Source organism: Dipodomys merriami, unplaced genomic scaffold (assembly GCF_024711535.1).
Source record: "Dipodomys merriami isolate MVZ:Mamm:240054 unplaced genomic scaffold, mDipMer1.0.p SCAF_7, whole genome shotgun sequence".
Taxonomy (NCBI): domain Eukaryota; kingdom Metazoa; phylum Chordata; class Mammalia; order Rodentia; family Heteromyidae; genus Dipodomys; species Dipodomys merriami.
Genome location: NW_027206290.1, coordinates 71,480,139 through 71,497,161, shown reverse-complemented (window position 1 = coordinate 71,497,161; position 17,023 = coordinate 71,480,139). Strand labels below are relative to the sequence as shown.

The 17,023-nt window shown below is 40.0% G+C and overlaps 1 protein-coding gene across 2 annotated transcripts in view; it reads right to left on the bottom strand.

The window, feature by feature from the left end:
- Itch (itchy E3 ubiquitin protein ligase) overlaps positions 1–17,023 on the bottom strand; it is a 103,053-nt gene that overhangs the window by 20,220 nt on the left and 65,810 nt on the right. For both annotated transcript variants that reach the window (XM_070007098.1, XM_070007099.1), the window contains exons 13-14: positions 9,831–9,915; positions 3,029–3,157 (exon numbers count right to left, since the gene is read on the bottom strand). In XM_070007098.1, the coding sequence (XP_069863199.1) occupies positions 3,029–3,157; positions 9,831–9,915 (214 nt within the window). The remainder of the gene's footprint in view (positions 1–3,028; positions 3,158–9,830; positions 9,916–17,023) is intronic.

The window sequence follows — 17,023 nt, the reverse complement described above, 5'->3', positions numbered from 1 at the left end:
GTGGTAGAGAGCTAGCCTTGAGCTGAAGAGTGAGGGACAGCACCCAGGCCCAGAGTTCAGGGCCCATGACCAACCAAAAAATAAATAAAAAAAAAACCTCAAAGTGATTGGGTTGAGCTGAAAATTGGGTTAGGCTGAAAAACATTAAGAAGTTGGGCCTACTAGGATGTCTTAGGCCACGGGGCTCAGGTTGTACTTCCTTTCTAGTTTTGTTCAATATATGACTGTTTGCTCTTTCATACACTCTTACCACGATGTGCTACTATACATCATTAGATGATACAATGATCTTTGTTAAGCCTGAGCTATGCTATTTGGACTTTTGAGTCATCAAAACTGAGCTAGGAGCCAGGTGCAATGGCTTACGTCTATAATTCCAGATACATGGGAAACAGAACAAAGGATCATGGTTTAAAGCTGGTCCAAGAAAAAAGCACCAGACTATATGATTCCATGGCCAAGAAACAAGGAAATGACAAGTCTTTTTGCTGGGTGCCAGTGGCTCATGTCTATAATCCTAGCTACTCAGTAGGCTAAGATCTGAGGATTGTGGTTCAAAGCCAGCCCAGCAGGAAAATCTGTGAGACTCTTATTGCCCATTAACCACTAGAAAATTGGAAGTGGTACTGTAGCTCAAAGTGGTAGAGTGCTAGCCTGGAACAAAAAAGTTCAGGAACATACCCAGGCCCCAAGTTCAAGCCCTATGACCTAACAAAAAAGATAGTCTTTTCAACAAATGGTGCTGGGAAAACTGGATATCCACATGCCAAAGAGTAACAATGGATCCTTTATCTTACAGCATGTACTAAAAACTACTCAAAGGGAGGTCCAAAGACCTACATGTAAGAGCTAAAATCATAAGCCTATCAGAAGAAAAGCATCATGATACTACATTAGGCAATGGTTTTTTGGTAACATATAAAATATAGACAGACTGAACTTTATCAAAATTTTAAACTTTTTGTATATCAAAGGATACTATCCAGAGTAAAAATTAACCCTCAGAAGGGGAGAACATATTTTTAAGTCATAAACTGAGTAAGAGGTTAATAGCCAAATTCATGTGCAGCTAGTAAGAATGATCCCATATGATTATAATGGAGCTAAGAATTCCTAACTCCCAGTGATATAGCCCTGTTAGCATCACAGCATAACACATTACTCACCTGTTTGTAATCATGCTAGTATAAACAAACCCACTACAATGCTAATCACAGAAAAACAGAGCAATGCAATTACGAATAATGCATAATACATGATGATGACAGTCAGTGATTATATTACTAGTTTATGTATTTACAAAATGCTTTTTTTTTTTGGTCGGTTATGGGGTTTGAACTCTGTGCCTGGGCGCTGTCCCTCAGCTCTTCAGCTCAAGGCTAGTATTCTACCACTTGAGAGCCAGACCCACTTCCAGCTTTTTCTTCCTGCTTATGTGGTGCTGAGGAATTGAACCCAGGGCCTCATGCATGCAAGGCAAGCACTGTACCACTGAGCCACCTTCCCAGTCCCTACAAAATGCTTTTAAACATTATTTTATTCTATTTTTTAATTTTTTATTTTTTTGGTTGGTCATGGAGCCTGAACTCTTGGCCTGGTTACTGTCCCTGCGCTCTTCAGCTCAAGGCTAGTGCTCTACCAACTGAGCCACACAGCACCACTTCCAGATTTTTCTGTGTATGTGGTGCTGAGGAATCGAACCCAGGGCCTCATGCATGCAAGGCAAGCACTCTACCACTGAGCCACCTTCCCAGCCCTAAACGTTATTTTAATTTTTGTGTGTGTGTGCCAGTCCTGGGACCTGGGCACTGTCATTGAGATTTTTTGCCCAAGGATAGCACTATATCACTTAATCTACAGCTCTAAGTTTAGATTTTAGATGGTTATTTGAAGATAAAAGTCTAATGGACTTTCCTGCCACAGCTGTTTTGAACCAAGATTCTCAGATCTCAGCCTCCTAAGCAGCTAGGATTATAGGTATGGGCCACTGACACATGGCCTTTAATCATTAACTTAAAATGTACTCCCACAGGGCTGGGAAGGTGGCTCAGTGGTAAAGTGCTTGCCTTGCATGCATGAGGTCCTGGGTTCCATTCCTCAGCACCATATAAGCAGAAAAAGCCAGAAGTGGCACTGTGGCTCAAGTGGTAGAGCACTAGCCTTGAGCTGAATAGCTGAGGGACAGTGCCCAGGCCCAGAGTTCAAGCTCCACAACCAGCAAAAATGAAAGAAAGAAAGAAAGAAAGAAAGAAAGAAAGAAAGAAAGAAAGAAAGAAAGAAAGAAAGAAAGAAAGAAAGAAAGAAAGAAAGAAAGAAAGAAAGAAAGAAAGAAAGAAAGAAAGAAAGAAAGAGAAAGAAAGAGAAAGAGAAAGAGAAAGAGAAAGAGAAAGAAAGAATAATGTACTCCCACTTATAAAAAAACCAAGAATTTATTGCAAAGTAGTATAGCAGCAACCTCATTTCTCTTATGTCTACTATGTCACTGGTTTGCATAAGTTTCTTTGGAGCTTGATTTAATTTTATGTTTTGTTTACTATAATCTTAGACTGTATCATCTAGGCTAGGTGGGCAAACCATATAGTCTATATGTGTAGGCTACGCCATTTAGGTTTGGTAAATACTGTGATATTCACACAATAATGCATTTCTCAGAAATTATCTCTTCATTAAGTAAATCAATGTATAAGATATAATAGTAACAAAAAGAAAACTCAAGACAAAATAAGACTTCTATTCCTCTCTAATTCAAGTCTTCAAGTCAGATCTGAGGAATTAGTTTTACTTTTAATCTGTAGTGTTTAAAAAATTACAAAGCAAGCTGAGAACATGGCTTAGTGTTAGAATTCTTGCCTACCATGCATGAAGCCCAATTCTTCAGTGCCACATAAACAGAAAAGGCCAGAAGTGGGTTTGTGGTTCAAGGGGTAGAGCGCGAGCCTTGAGCAAAAGAAGCTCAGGGACAGAGCCCAGATGCTGAGTTCAAGCCCAGGACTGAAAAAAAAAGAAAAAAGAAAAGAAGAAAACTTACAAGGCAGATTTTCCTGTTCGGGGATCTATGTAGGTTGTTGTTCTTCTATTGTGGTCCACAAAATATGGAATCCCATCCACTGTAAATCTCATTTCCCAGCCTTCAGGTAGGGGCTTTTCATTTAATTGACTATGAAATACAGAGGAAAAAAAAATGTTAGCACATAAGAAACATTTATTTACTGGCCAAGTATAGAAACTAAAAATATCCATAAGTGTAACACAAAATCCTTTGGAAATATATTTAGTCCATTATTTTCAGTTATGTACTAGCATCTCTAGATATACATTAAACTTTTCAGCAGTATTAAAAACAAATTATCACTAGGAATTCTACCATCTTCTTGGCTTATGTTTTCCTATTCATCTAATAATCTATGTAAACTAAGTTCTGTCCAATGTCTTAGAAGTCTTCATATTTGCCAGAGGTATTGCTCAAATGTTACAGTGCCTAATTAAAAAGCATCAGGACATGACTTTAAATCTCAGTATAGAAAAAAAAAATCCTACACAAGATTAACAAGTGTTTATAAACAATATATTGTTTCCCATTCTTTTTCTTTTGTCCAAGTACTAGGGCTGGAACTCAGGGCCTAGATACTGTCTCTAAGTTTTTTCATTCAAGGCTAGCACTGGTTTACTGGAGATATAAGTCTCATGGATATTCCAGCCCTGGTTGGTTTTGAACAACAAAACTTAGTTATCAGCCTTGAGTAGCTTTCAACCTCCACTATCCTTGGGATTATAGGCATAAGCCTCTAGGCCTGGCCTCTTCAGCCTTTTAATACCTATTTTTATATCTTTAAAACTTTGTCATACTGTTTGGTTTCTTTGTTCACAAAACGGAAAAATCTATTCCTATGTAATAAGACTATGTAGAACTCAAGACAATTAAAAAAAATACTAGTGGGCTGGGAAGGTGGGTCAGTGGGTGAGTGCTTGCCTTGCATACATAAGGCTCTGGTTTGATTCCTCAGCACCATATAAGCAGAAAAAGCCGGAAGTGGCGCTGTGGCTCAAGTGGTAGAGTGCTGGTCTTGAGCTAAAGAGTTGAGGGACAGCACCCAGACCCAGAGTTCAGACCCTATGACTGACCAAAAAAAAAAAAAAACATAAAAAACAAAACAGTAAGAAGCTGTCAAGCTGGGTACCTGTGGTTCATGTCTGTAATTCTAACAAAAAATTTTTTAAAGCTCTCATATTATTAGTACTCCTGCTACTATAGACTGATCATTCTCTATAAGTCTGTCAAGTATACATTCTACATACTGCTATCACCATATTTATCATCTTCCAAGTTGTATGCCAGATACAACTTTCCACCTTACAAACACATGAGCTTTAGACCATGCAAATAATGTATGAACTTTAGACTTACATAAATAATTTAATCTGATATACAGTAAAATAACTTAGGTACTAGCACAAACACTAAATGCTTACTAGTGAACATAAGAATTTTATAGGGCTGAGCCGGCGCCGGTGGCTCACGCCTGTAATCCTAGCTACTCAAGAGGCTGAGATCTGAGAATCACGGTTCAAAGCCAGCCCGGGCAGGAAAGACCGTGAGACTCCTATCTCCAATAAACCACTAGAAAACCGGAAGTGGCGCTGTAGCTCAAGTAGTAGAGTGCTCGCCTTGAGCTGAAGAGCTGAGGGACAGTGCCCAGGCCCAGAGTTCAAGCCCCATGACCGGCAAAAAAAAAAAAAAAAAAAGAATTTTACAGGGCTGGGAAGGTGGCTCAGTGGTGGAGCACTTGCCTTACATGCATGAGGCCCTGGGTTCGATTCCCCAGTACCACATAAGCAAAAAGAAAAAAAGCCATAAGTGGCGCTGTGGCTCAAGTGGTAGAGCGCTAGCCTTGAGCTGAAAGATAAGGGAAGGACAGCGCCCAGGCCCAGAGTTCAAGCCCCACGACTGGACCCAAAAATAAAAAAAATAAAAATAAAAAGAATTTTACATTTCAAAACACTATTCTAGAATAGGTAGAGAACTGCTGGTAATTACCTTGTGGTCTGTGTATTGTAACATAGTGGAATTAAGTCTTTTTTAGTTTACTAGGTATAATAAATATGGCAATTTTGTATATGGCAGCACGCTTTTTTTCCTCTCTCCCTCTCTCTCTGTCTGTCTCTGTCTCTCTTTCTTTCTTTGTCAGTCATGAGGCTTGAACTCAGCCTGGGTGCTGTCTCTGAGCTTTTTCACTAGCACTAACACTTTGAGCCACAGTGCCACTTCTGTTTTCTAGTAATTAACTGGAGGTAAGAGTCTCATGGGCTTTCTTGCCTGGGCTAGCTTCAAATCACGATCAGATTACAGGTGTGAGCTACTGGATCTCAGATCTTTTTTTCCTATTTTTATAGCTTCAATTTTCTCATGTGGTTATGAGAACAATAATGTTCAGGTTTACATCAGAATGGGAAATGTAGAATTGGAGGAATTCAGGCTCACTATTTATTTTATTGTGAAAATACCATACAGAAAGGGATTACAATTACATGGGCAAGGTAATGAGTACATTTCTTTCTTTCTTTTTTTTTTCAGTCCAGTCTGGGGCCTGAACTCTGGGCCTGGGCACTGTCCCTCAGCTCTTCAGCTCAAGGCTAGCGCTCTACCACTTGAGCCACAGGGCCACTTCCAGCTTTTTTCTTTTTGCTTATGTGGTGCTGAGGAATGGAACCCAGGGCCTCATGCATGCAAGGCAAGCAGTCGGTAGAGTGCTGAGCCACCTTCCCAGCCCCATGAGTACATTTCTTTCTTTTTTTTTTTTAATTTTTATTGTAAAGATACTATACAGAGGGTCACAGTTACATGAGCAAGGTAATGAGTACACTTCCCATCAAGCATTGCTACCCCCTCCATTGTTTTCCCCCTACCATCCCTTCCCTCCCTACCATCCCTTCCCTCCCTACCTTCCCTGAGGTTCTTTTTTTTTTTTAATTGTGATTAAGTGATTACATAATTTCCCAAATTTCACAGTATTGTGGAATAATGATGCTCATTTAAAGTCATAAATTCATTCTAACTTTCCTGGAGCAAATTGTCTATCACAGTCTATAACATATAACAGTGTACACATATACACCATACATGTGATCAGCAGCATGGGGATATTTAGTAGTGGTTCGACCAGATGAGTGGGAGTTCTTTGTTTCTTAAGTCCTGTTAATTTTGTCGTATCACCTGACATTTTGGATTTAGCATCCACTTATCAGGGAGACCATGTACCGTTTGTCTCTTTGCTCTTGGCTTACCTCGCTCAACATGATTCCTTCTAGCTCCATCCATTTCCCTGCAAATGCCATTATTTTGTCATTTCTAATGGCTGCATAATATCCCATGAGTACATTTCTTATCAAGCATTGTTGCCTCCTCCTTTGTTTCCCCTTCCCATCATCTATCCCCCCCCCCCCCCGACTCGCCCCACCCAAAGTTGTAAAGTTCGTTTTTTCAACATAACGACTTGTTGTAGGGATCTACTTTTGCTGGATTGTCATTTTTCTTGTGTAATTCAGGGAAACAAAGAAAAACCATTAGGGCTGGAAATGTAGCTCAATGATAGAGCACTTGCCTAATACATGCCATGTCTTATGCTGCATAAATCCCACTATCACACACAAAAAGAAGGAATGGGGATGAATCTGATCAAGATTCATTATACATGTAAGTAGATATGTCAAAATGAAGCCCCTTTGTGCCAATAAAAAGAAAAACAATTTTGTCTTGAATCATATTTTGTGAAGTACAAATAAAGGTTAATAATATTCATTTATGTACATACAATTGAATACAAGTGCCAGATAAGAATACCAAAAATGTAAAAAAAAAGAACTTTCTTTTGTTGTAATTATAATGTAAGACAGGATCAGTACTATGTCATTTGAGATAAACCTAGGTAATTTATGCTCTTTATTAAAATATGATTCTATTTTTAACTCTACAGGTATGTATAAAGGTCTAAGGGAATAATGGTGGCAAATTGCAAAGGGGTAACTTGTTCATTCTATCTTTAGAAATTTTATTTTTTATTTTTCAGTACTACAATCACACCCAAGTGTTCAAATGTACTACACAGGTACTGTACCACTGAGCCAAACCTTATCTCTAGCCCCAAATACAAAATTTTAGAAAGAAGTTTAAAAATTTTTATCTTTTGGGGCTGGGAAGGTAGCTCAGTGGTACAGCGCTTGCCTTGCATGCTTGAGGCCCTGGGTTCAATTCCTCAGCACCACATAAGCAAAAAGAAAAAAGCCAGAAGGGCGCTGTGGCTCAAGTGGTAGAGCGCTAGCCTTGAGCTGAAGAGCTGAGGGACAGCGCCCAGGCCCAGAGTTCAGGCCCCTCGACTGGACCCCCCCCCCCAAAAAAAAAGAAAAAAGAAAAAAATTTGTATCTTTTGATGCTTAATTCTTTTATGAAACTAAATATATTTAAATTATATACAATAACTTCACAAAAAAGAACCACACTGGCTGGCATTTGCTGGTAGCCAGAAACATTTTGTTTTTTTGAGATAGGTTCTTACTAGTAGATGACCCAACTTGCCAACCATCTGCTTCCGTCTGCTGAGTGCTAAGACTTATTCCGTGACCTACTACCACATTCATCTTGTTACTGAATTATTATATCTGAGAGTGGTTGTGGCAAAAATTGTAAGCAGCTGTGAAATGAGAGTTGACTCTCCAAAGTGTAGTTAATGTCTTAACTGATTGTATGTTTTTGTCAAACTTCTGACAGAATGGAACTGGCAGTTTCATAAAAGTATACTAGTACAAACTAGTATATATTGAACATGTCCTCCCTCCAAATGCTTATAGTTAAGACTTTATGTTAAGTACCTCAGGATGTGACCTTGTCTGGAAACAGGACCATAAAAATGCATTAGTTAAGAGGAGATAATACAGGAGCATGGTAGATGAGTCACTAATTCTATAGAAATGGTGTTCTTATAAAAGGGGAAATTTGGGCAGTCATATACACAGAGGAAAGACATATGAAGACAGAAATATGCTGACAAAAACCCAAGAACTATAAAAAGTTGGGAGAGATCTGGAACAGGGCCATACCTAGTTCTACAGTGACAGAACAGTGCTGCCAACACTTTAGTCTCTGACTTCTAGGATCCAGAACTGTCAAGATAATTACTGCTGTTTAAAAGTACTCCATGAAGCTGGGTGCTGGTAGCTCATGCTTGTAATCCTAGCTACTCAGGAGGCTGAGATGTGAGGATAGCAGTTCAAAGCCAGCTAGGGCAGGAAAGTCCGTGAGACTCTTATCTCCAATAAACCACTAGAAAACCAGAAGTGGCGCTGTGGCTCAAGAGGTAGAGTGCTTGCCTTGAGCTGAAGAGCGCAAGAGCACCTAAAGCCAGAGTTCAAGCCCCACAACCAACAAAAAAATAAAAAAATTCAAAATTAAAGTACTCCAATGTAAGTTGGGCACCAGTGGCTCATGTCTGTGATCCTATCTACTCAGGAGGCTGAGATCTGAGAACTGCAGTTCAAAGTTAGTCTGGGCAAGAAAATCTGTGAGACTTATTTCCAACTAAATACTTAAAAAGCGCACATGGCACTGTGGCTCAAGTGGTAGAGAGCTACCCTTAAGCAAAAAAGTCAGGGACAGTGCCCAGGCCCTGAGTTCAAGGTCCAGGACCAGGACACACAAAAAAGTACTTCCTGTGTTGTGTACTTTATTAAACTGGTCTTAACAAACTAATACACAGAGATTATGACATAACCTTACTATGCTGAGAAAAAGGGCTCAGTGGTAGAGTGCTTGCCTCGCATGCATGAGGCCCTGGGTTCGATTCCTCAGCACATCAACAGAAAAGGCCAGAAGTGGCGCTGTGGCTGAAGTGGTAGAGTGCTAGCCTTGAGCTGAAGAGCTGAGGGACAGCGCCCAGGCCCAGAGTTCAAGTCCCACAACCGACAAAAAAGAAAAAAAAATTAAGAAAAAACTTGTGCTCATATGCATAAATATACTAGCAAGATTTTTATTCTTATTAGCAAGTGTTAATAATGATGTGTAAATGATATCTTAAGATTATCTCTAACAACCACAGAATATTTTTATAAGCCTGTGTTTTCTACTGATGCAAATAAAAGAAACCAGAAAGTTTTCAACTACTCTCAAGAAATTGTTTACTTTTTCATTACATGAAAGTAAGAATTTTCTTCCTTCCTAAAGATGCAGATAATGGATAGTAAAGCTTTTCAGGAAAGAAAGTGCTAGGTACTACTAATACGTTAAGTTTTACCTTATAAAGGAAGGAAACAGTAAGTATTAGGCAAAGGCTAAACTAAATTGTATCTTTTTACCCATTAAAACATGCATTGAATTCTATCAGTGATCTAAGATTAAGAAAGTCTAGAATTATTAATCTGGTTACCACTAAATACATACATACTAATATACACATATATTTATATATTCAAGCTTAATAGCAAGATACTGAAATTTATTCTAATTGAAATACATGTGTTTAAGACATTCTCAAAGTGAGATCTAGCATTTTTTAGAAGCATTTATGTATTTACATGTGTGTGTATGTATGTAAGTGTATGAATGTTGAATGTAAGTGTATTCTCACGTACAAGTGAGTAGTTTTCTCTACTTGCAAGAAACTCTTAGGCTTCTAATTTTGTGAGAATAAATAATATATTTTTGGTTTCCAGTACATGTTAAGTGATTCATATTAAGGCCTTTAAGAATGTATATATATATATATATATATATATATATATATATATATGAGTGAGAAATGAGTAATTGATACATATATACTAAAAAATTCTTAAATTCTTACCCTTGACTTCGGGGGTCTTCCCATTGAGTAATTCGAGTGTTGTGGTTGACAAAATATACTCTGCCATTGTTATCAGTTCTCTTCTCTTCATTAAACAAAGAAATACAACATTAATATTGGCATAGACTTCCTCAAACTAAAACAAAACTAAATGACTATGTCCATTTTTCATTGCACTGTTGGCTTTATGCCATGTGTATCACTTCTTTAAAAAGGTTTAGTTTTGCCAGATGCCAGTGGCTTATTCCTGCACTCACAAGTACTTAGGAGACTGAGATATGAAGATTAAAAAGTTTGGAGCCAGATCAGGCAGCAAAGTTGTGAGACGCTCACCTCCAATTAACCACCAAAAAAGCCTAAGTGAAACAGTAGCTCAATTGGTAGGGTGCTGGCATTGAGCACAAAAGCTCAGAGACAGTGCCCAGGTCCTGAGTTCCTGCCCCAGTATGAAAAAAAAAAAGGGTGGGGTATTCTTTTTATTAAATGCATATACTTACTAAAGTTATAGAAGTATTATTATACTCGGGGCTGAGAAGGTAGCTCAGTGGTAGAGTGCTTGCTCTGCATGCATGAGGCAATACCACATAAGCAGAAAAAGCCAGAAGTGGCGCTGTGGCTCAAGTGGTAGAGTGCTAGCGCCTTAAGCTGAAGAGCTGAGGGACAGCGCCCAGGCCCAGAGTTCAGGCTTTACGACCAACAAACAAATAAACAAAAGAAATATTATTCTACTCTACCACTAAGCTATACCTTCAACATAACCACATTTATTTATTTATAGACAAGGTTTCACTAAGTATCCCAGGCTGGTCTGGAACTATGCAGTTGGCTTCAAGGTCATCCTGCTTCAGCCTCCTGAATGCTATAACTACAGACATGTGTCAACATACATGGTTCTCATTTTATTTTCAATAGCCCCAAAGATAAAGAAAACTCAAGACATCTAACCTAAAACTATGAAGTAAGTAGCAGTAGGATGGAAACTCAGGTGTTCCATGGAGGGATTTTTTCGTTCCCATTCCACATTATCCCTTTTCTTAAAATATAAAGGGATATGAGGTAACTTGTCACTGGTATATAATTGGCAATATTCAACTAAGGCATATTTATTATCAAGTACCTAGGATTGAACCCAGGGCCTTGTGTTTGTTAGGCAAGTACTCTACACTGAGCTATCCCCACCTATCAATGTTTCTTTTTTTGCTATGGCCAGTATCAGTTTTGTTTTTTTTTTGGTCAGTTGTGGGGGGCTGAACTCTGGGCCTGGACGCTGTCCCTCAGCTCTTCAGCTCAAGGCTAGCACTCTACCACTTGAGCCACAGCGCCACTGCTGGCTTTTTCTGCTTATGTGGTGCTGAGGAATCAAACCCAGGGCCTCATGCATGCAAGCAAGTACCTTACCACTGAGCCACCTTCCCAGCCCCGTTGTTGTTTGTTTTGAGTCACAGTTTGATCCTAGGACTTTGCAGTGGCTCAGTTGGCTTGCTTGTTTGGCTGACATTTTTCTACTTACTTCCAGCTTGGCTTTTGCTAGTTCCTTTAGAATGAAGTCTTGTGATTTATTTCTTTTTCCTTCCCTCCCTCCTTCCTTTCTTCCTTCCTTCCTTCCTCCCTCCCTCCCTCTCTCCCTCCTTCCTTCCTTCTCCTTTGGTTGGTCGTGGGGCTTGAACTCTGAGACTGAACACTATCCCTGATGTCTTCAGCTGAAGGCAAGCACTTGAGTTGGTTAATCTCTGATTAACCAGTAAAATGCTGGACTACAGTTGTGGCTCAATTAGTAGAGCACCATCCATGAGCAGAAGCCAAGTGAGAGCACAAAGCACTGAGTTCAAGCTTTGGTATTGCACCTCATCTCCCCCCCCCCGCCCCCCCCCCCCGCCTCCACACACACACACACACACACACACAAAAAAAAAAAAAAAAAAAGGAAAGAAAAAATCTGAAGCTCAATATCAGTATCTCACATCTGTCATCCTAGCCACTCAGGAGGCTAAAATCTGGAGAATCATGACCTGACATGAGCTTAGTCTTAAAAATCAAAAGACTCAGCCAGGTGCTGGTGGCTCACGCCTGTAATCGTAGCTACTCAGGAGGCTGAGATCTGAGGATCGTTGTTCAAAGCCAGCCCGGGCAAGAACATCCACGAAACTCTGATCTCCAGTCAACCACCAGAAAAACAGAAGTGGTACTACAGACTTTTCTGCCCTGGCTGGCTTTGAATCTCTATCCTCTAGGTCTCAATCTCCTGCATAGCTAGGATTACAACTGAAGCCCTGCTCAGTTTCTGTCTTTTTGTTGTTTTGTTTTTTAAATTTTTTTTTTTGGTCGGTTGTGGGGCTTGAACTCTGGGCTGGGCGCTGTCTCTGAGCTCTTCAGCTCAAGGTGAATGCTCTACCACTTAAGGCATAGCATCATTCCTAGTGTTCTGGTGGTTTATTGGAGATAAGAGTCCCACACTTTGCTACCAGAGCTGGCTTTTAACCGCAATCCTCAGATCTCAGCCTCCTGAGGAGCTAGGATTATAGACATGAGCCACCAGCACCAGGCTTATAGTTTCTTTTTTGGGAGCTGTCCCTCAGCTCTTCGCTCAAGGCTAGCGCTCTACCACTTGAGCCACAACGCCACTTCCAGCTTTTTTCTTTTTGCTTATGTGGTGCTGAGGAATCGAACCCAGGGCCTCATGCATACAAGGCAAGCACTCTACCACTGAGCCACCTTCCCAGCCCCTTACAGTTTCTTTCTTAAAAACATATTTTGTTCCTTAATATACCCTAGTTCTAAACCTTAATACCTATAGCAACTTTCTATAAACACATTGAGTAGAAAGGCTCAATTCCTTAATTATTCCATCTAAATTGCTATTTGTTCACCACCTATCTCACTTCAGAATTCCTCTTTACTTTTTTCTACAAAATTTCCCTTGCTTTCTTAAGCTTTCACCATTACAGTTAAAAAGATGTATAGAAGCCGGGCGCTGGTGGCTCACGCCTGTAATCCTAGCTACTCAGGAGGCTGAGATCTGAGGATCGCGGTTCAAAGCCAGCCCGGGCAGGAGAGACCGTGAGACTCCTATCTCCAATAAACCACCAGAAAACCGGAAGTGGCGCTGTAGCTCAAGTGGTAGAGTGCTCGCCTTGAGCTGAAGAGCTGAGGGACAGCTCCCAGGCCCAGAGTTCAAGCCCCACGACCGAAAAAAAAAAAAAAAAAAGATGTATAGATTATTTTCTCTTATAACAATCAAGAAAAAAGCTTCAAAATTTCCATATTTATCTGTTCAATACCAATTAATTGTTCAAAAACAGTTCCTATATTCATATTTTGTAATTTGGCCAACAAGTTTCAAACTTTTTAAAAAGCATAGTTCCTAATAATGAGTTCATAAAAGAATGAACTGTAATCCTACCTACTCAGGAGGCTGATAATAGAAGATCACAGTTTGAAGCCATTATCTGCAGAGCTGTGGCTCAAGTGGCAGAGTGACAGCTCTGAACAAAAAAGCTAATGTAGGGGTTGGGAAGGTGGCTCAGTGGTAGAGTGCTTGCCTTGCATGCATGAGGCCCTGGGTTCGATTCCTCAGCACCACATAAGCAGAAAAAGTCAGAAGTGGCACTGTAGCTCAAGTGGTAGAGTGCTAGCCTTCAGCTGAAGAGCTGAGGGACAGCGCCCAGGCCCAGAGTTCAGGCCCCACGACTGGCCAAAAAAAAACCCTAATGTACAGTGCCCAAGCCTTGAGTTCAAGTCCCAGTACCAGCAACAACAGAAAGAAAGAAAGAAAGAAAGAAAGAAAGAAAGAAAGAAAGAAAGAAAGAAAGAAAGAAAGAAAGAAAGAAAGAAAGAAAGAAAGAAAGAAAGAGGGGGGAGGGAGGGAGAGAGGGGAGAGGGAGGGAGAGAAAGAGAAAGAAGAGAAAAAGAAAACAAGGGCTGGGAAGTTGGCTCAGTGGTAGTGCTTGCCTTGCATGCATAAGGCCTTGGGTTCGATTCCTCAGCACCACATTAAGCAGAAAAAGCCGGAAGGGGCGCTGTGGCTTAAGTGGTAGAGCACTAGCCTGGAGCTGAAGGACAGTGCCCAGGCCGAGTTCAGGCCCCATGACTGACAAAAAAAAGAAAAGAAAAGAAAGAAAGGAAAAGGAAAAAAAAAACAAGAATGAACAATTTTTAAAACTGGTGTTCATTTTTTCAGGGCTGGGAAGGTGGCTCAGTGGTAGAGTGCTTGCCTTGCATGCATGAGGTCCTGGGTTCGATTCCTCAGCACCACATAAGCAAAAAGAAAAAAAAAAAAGCTGGAAAAGATTCCATTCTAAAAAAAAAAACTGGTGTTCATTTTTTCAAATAACTCATTCTAAGTTGGATACTTCATTTCATTAAAATAAAGTTTTACTGGAATTTAGTATCATTTTCCTCTTCTAAAGTTTAAAAATGTTTATCACTCTACAATTATATACTAGTCTCTATTACTTGAGGTTTTACCACTTCCCAACAATGCCACATTGAGAACCAACACATGAACTGAAAACCATAATATTATGATTCAATTTCTCAAAATGATTCAGTTTCTAACAGTGATAAAACTATGGATGGAAGGCAGATTCGTAGCTGTTCAGTACGTTCAAAATATATACTACTTTCTTGGAATAACTGCCAAAAGAAGACATACTACTAAACTGAAGGCTCATCCATTGTAATTAGAGGAAGTAGTATGGCTACAGACCCAATTTCTTTGTTGTAAAAAGATAAATACTACTGAAATTACTGAACATCCAACCTAAATATATATAAGAGCACTTCCTGGCTTGATGAATAAAACCGTATTTAAAAAAAAAAGGCGTAATACTATTCTCTATAGTGTTTCCTAAACAGCTATGAAAATGATAAAAATGTCTTTATACAGAGACCCAAATCAATAAGATCAGGGATACTACAGGAAAAACTAGAACAAACATCCAAGACATCCAGACAAATATAAATAACTATTTCAGACTCTATACTCACTAAGGAAAGAAAACCTAGCAGAAATGGATGAATTTCTAGAGAAATACAAATTACCCAAACTGAACCAACAAAAAATAAATCAATTAAATATGCCAATAACCTACAATGAGATAGAAGAAGCAATCAGAAGCCTGCTTGCAAAAAGGAAAAGCCGGGGCTGGGAAGGTGGCCCAGTGGTAGAGTGCTTGCCTTGCATGCATGAGGCCCTGGGTTCGATTCCTCAGCACCACATAAGCAAAAAAAAAAAAAAAAAGCCAGAAGTGGCGCTGTGGCTCAAGTGGTAGAGCACTAGCCTTGAGCTGAAGAGCTGAGGGACAGCGCCCAGGCCCAGAGTTCAGGCCCCACGACCAGACCCCCCCAAAAAAGGGAAAGCCCAGGATCAGATGGATTCACTACAGAATTCTATAAGACCTTTAAAGAAGAACTAATACCCATACTCCTCAAGCTCTTTAGAGAAATAGCAACAGAGGGAGCAATCCCAAATTCATTCTATGAAGCCAATATCACACTCATCTCCAAACCAGGCAAAGACCCAACAAAAAAAGAACTACAGACCAATTTCTTTGATGAACACAGATGCAAAGCTCCTCAATAAAATTCTAGCCAACAGAATCCAGAAACATATAAAAAAAAAATCATACATTATGATTAAGTAGGCTTCATCCCAGAGATTCAGGGATGATTTAACATATGTAAATCAATAAACGTAATCCATCACATCAACAGATCCAAGGTCACGAACCACATGATTATCTCCATTGACACAGAAAAGGCTTTTGATAAAATGCAACACTCATTCATGTTAAAAGCGCTGGAAAAATAGGAATAGAAGGAACATTTCTTAAAACAATATAAGCCTTATATAACAGACCAACAGCCAATATTATATTTAATGGGGAAAAACTACAACCAATACCCCTGAAAACAGGAACAAGGCGAGGATGCCCCCTCTCTCCACTCCTGGTCAATATAGTTCTGGAATCCTTAGCCAGAACAATAAGGCAAGAAAACGACATTAAAGGGATCCACATAAAGGAAGAACTTAAACTATCTCTTTTTGCAGATGGCATGATTTTATATCTTAACAATCCCAAAAGCTCCATCCCCAAACTCTTAGAACTTATAAGCCACTTTAGCAAAGTAGCAGGATACAAAATTAACCCACAAAAATCAGTCGCCTTTTTTTTTTTTTTTGGTTGGTTGTGGGGCTTGAACTCTGGGCTTGGGTGCTGTCCCTGCGCTCTTCAGCTCAAGGCAAGCGCTCTACTGTTTGAGCCACAGTGCCACTTCTGGTTTTCTAGTGGTTTATTGGAGATAAGAGTTTCACGGACTTTCCTGCCTGGGCTGGCTTTGAACCATGACCCTCAGATCTCAGCTCCTGAGTAGCTAGGATTACAGGGGTGAACCACCAGTGCCCAGCTTCAGTTGCCTTTCTGTATACCAACAATATACAAGCAGAGGGCTGGGAAGTTGGTTCAGTGATAGAGCGCTTGCCTTGCATGCATGAAGCCCTGGGTTCGATTCCTCAGCACCACATAAGCATAAAAAAAAGCCGGAAGTGCCGCTGTGGCTGAAGTAGGTAGAGTGCTAGCCTTGAGCTGAAGAGCTGAGGGACAGCACCCAGGCCCAGAGTTCAGGCCCCATGACCGGACCCCCCAAAAAACCAATGTACAAGCAGAAAGGGAAATCAAGAAAACAACCCCATTTACAATAACCTAAAAAAAAAAAAAAAAGTATCTAGGAATTAACCTAACCAAAGATGTAAAGGATCTATTTTTTTTTTTTTTGGGTCTGGTTGTGGGGCTTGAACTCTGGGCCTGGGTGCTGTCCTTCAGCTCTTCAGCTCAAGGATAGAGCTCTACCACTTGAGTCACAGTGCCACTTCCGGCTTTTTTCTTTTTACTTATGTGGTGCTGAGGAATCAAACCCAGGGCCTCATGAATGCAAGGCAAGTGCTCTATCACTGAGCCACCTTCCCAGCCCCATAAAGGATCTATTTCATGAAAACTATAAAAGCCTAAAAAATGCAATCACAGAGGATACCAGGAAATGGAAAGACCTTCCATGTTCCTGGATAGGCAGAATTAATATAGTGAAAATGGCCATACTGCCGAATTGATATATACATTCAATGCAATTCCCATTAAAATCCCAATGACAGACTTTACTGAAATAAAGAAAACAGTCCAAAAATTCATATGGAACAA